The sequence below is a fragment of the Arachis ipaensis genome, chromosome B05 (assembly GCF_000816755.2).
Source record: "Arachis ipaensis cultivar K30076 chromosome B05, Araip1.1, whole genome shotgun sequence".
NCBI lineage: Eukaryota > Viridiplantae > Streptophyta > Magnoliopsida > Fabales > Fabaceae > Arachis > Arachis ipaensis.
In genome coordinates this window covers 128,091,433-128,093,288 of record NC_029789.2, presented here as the reverse complement: position 1 = coordinate 128,093,288, position 1,856 = coordinate 128,091,433, and the positions used below count along the sequence as shown (strand labels likewise).

Below are 1,856 nucleotides of genomic sequence, written 5' to 3'. Positions count from 1 at the left end.
CTGGGCTTGAAGTGTGAATTTTGCCTAGCATTTTCTCAATTCTTGTTTGCATTGTGTTATTATTATTTTTTTCTTTTGGAGTAATAAATATCAAATTCAGAAGTTTTTTTGTGATAAAAATCGTGCTTACTCCAAAAGCTTAAATAGTTAAATAGAAGTACATAAATAATTATATGTAATGACACATTTTCAAAGAATCTGAATACAAATTCTAACCATAATAAAATATTCGATTTGAAACTTACTTCTACTTTTAAATAATACAATAAAAAAACTATTACTCAATTGGGGTAGCACTAAGTTGCATGCCTATAAATCCCCATCCTCATCCATTGACTAATCCTCTTGATATCACATTACAAGTCTCTTTCTTTTCTACTTCTCTAAGCTCTGTAAGTCACTTCCATACTTTGGTGGTAATCTCAAGAAAACTACAACAACTAGGTATCGTTTTTAGTTTTGTTTTTTTCAATTTGTCTTTTTTGTCCCATGTTTGGTGAGTTAATCATATTGAAGAGTGTTTGTTTTTTTGGTTCAAAGATCATGCAGGGATTCAAGATAAACGAGAGTAAGATACTAAAAAGGATACTTAGCTTTGATAATTCCAAAGGAGATAATCAGAATCCATCACTAGCCAAGAAGGGAACTCATTATAATTTGAATCAATCATCTCAAAACTCAAGAACATGCTTCCATCATCACACCAAAAAGTATGAGATATTGTGTTGGCTTGTTCTAATTATGAATTATTATATTTTACAATTATCATTCAAAGTAATCATATCTAATAATCTTTATGCTATTCTGAAATAGGATCTTTGTTGGTTCTTGGAATGTTGGAGGAATCCAACCGCCAAAGAATCTGGACATGGAAGATTGGCTAGAAATACAAAATAATTTTCCGGATATCTATGTTCTAGGGTAAGTTTCATAATGGTTTTGGATTAAATATTTAGTTTTACTTAATTCATAGACTAATATGTGATGTGATCAACAACTTTGTTATACAAGGTTCCAAGAAATTGTTCCTTTGAATGCAGCAAATGTGTTAGGACCCCAAAACCGAAGAGTTTCAAGGAAATGGAATTCGCTCATCGGCGCGGCCCTTAACAAAAGAATGCCAACCAAGAAAGGAGAAAGAACAGCAGAGCCTCAAAAGGTGTATCCCCTGAAGGATCAAGAACAAGTTTGTGTAGAAGGTGATGTTGGACAAGAGTTCCAATGCATCATAAGTAAGCAAATGGTTGGAATGTTTGTCACAATTTGGGTTCGATGCGACCTCTGTCGATCGATCCATCACTTGAGTGTTTCGTCGGTTGGATGTGGAATCATGGGTTGCTTGGGAAACAAGGCATGTTTTCTGCAAAATTGTATATGCTTGAGAACTTTTTGATATGCAAGTTTTGAAAAATTTTATACATTGTTTCTTAGAGTGAGTTTTTTTTTTTTTTAACCTTAAAAATACAGGGTTCAATATCAATTAGATTTTGCTTGCATGAAACGAGCTTCTGCTTTATATGTAGTCATCTAGCTTCCGGTGGAAAAGAAGAAGACCGGAAACAGAGAAACATCGATGCAGCCGAGATTTTGTATCGGACAAGCTTCCCTGCTGATCCTCTTCATGATATGCCTGAAAAAATTATTGATCATGAGTAAGTTTATTGGTTGAATTCATTCAATAAATGAAGTTCAAAAGTGAAGCTGTGGAAAAAGAATGAGCCACTTAACAATGATTATGTAGTATCACTATGTTGGCTTATTGTTCAGCAGCAAGAAGAAAATCGTGTAAATTAGATTGACCTCTCATGTAATTAAACAATGAGTAATGGTTAAAATTATTTTATTTATCTTAAATT

The 1,856-nt window shown here is 32.9% G+C and overlaps 1 protein-coding gene across 1 annotated transcript; it reads left to right on the top strand.

The window, feature by feature from the left end:
* LOC107641091 (type IV inositol polyphosphate 5-phosphatase 9-like) lies at positions 294-1,824 on the top strand. The gene is made up of 5 exons (XM_021102735.1): positions 294-444; positions 541-710; positions 814-921; positions 1,012-1,351; positions 1,468-1,824. Exons 2-5 carry the CDS (start codon positions 544-546, stop codon positions 1,654-1,656), a joined length of 804 nt encoding a protein of 267 aa, XP_020958394.1. The 5' UTR covers positions 294-444; positions 541-543; the 3' UTR covers positions 1,657-1,824.

Excerpts from the sequence above, each read along its gene's own strand:
- LOC107641091 (XM_021102735.1), top strand. The coding sequence starts at position 544 with ATGCAGGGATTCAAGATAAACGAGAGTAAGATACTAAAAAGGATACTT. Across the intron at positions 711-813 it reads TTCCATCATCACACCAAAAA|GATCTTTGTTGGTTCTTGGA; the intron begins GTATGAGATATT and ends ATTCTGAAATAG. Across the intron at positions 1,352-1,467 it reads TGGGTTGCTTGGGAAACAAG|GGTTCAATATCAATTAGATT; the intron begins GCATGTTTTCTG and ends TTAAAAATACAG.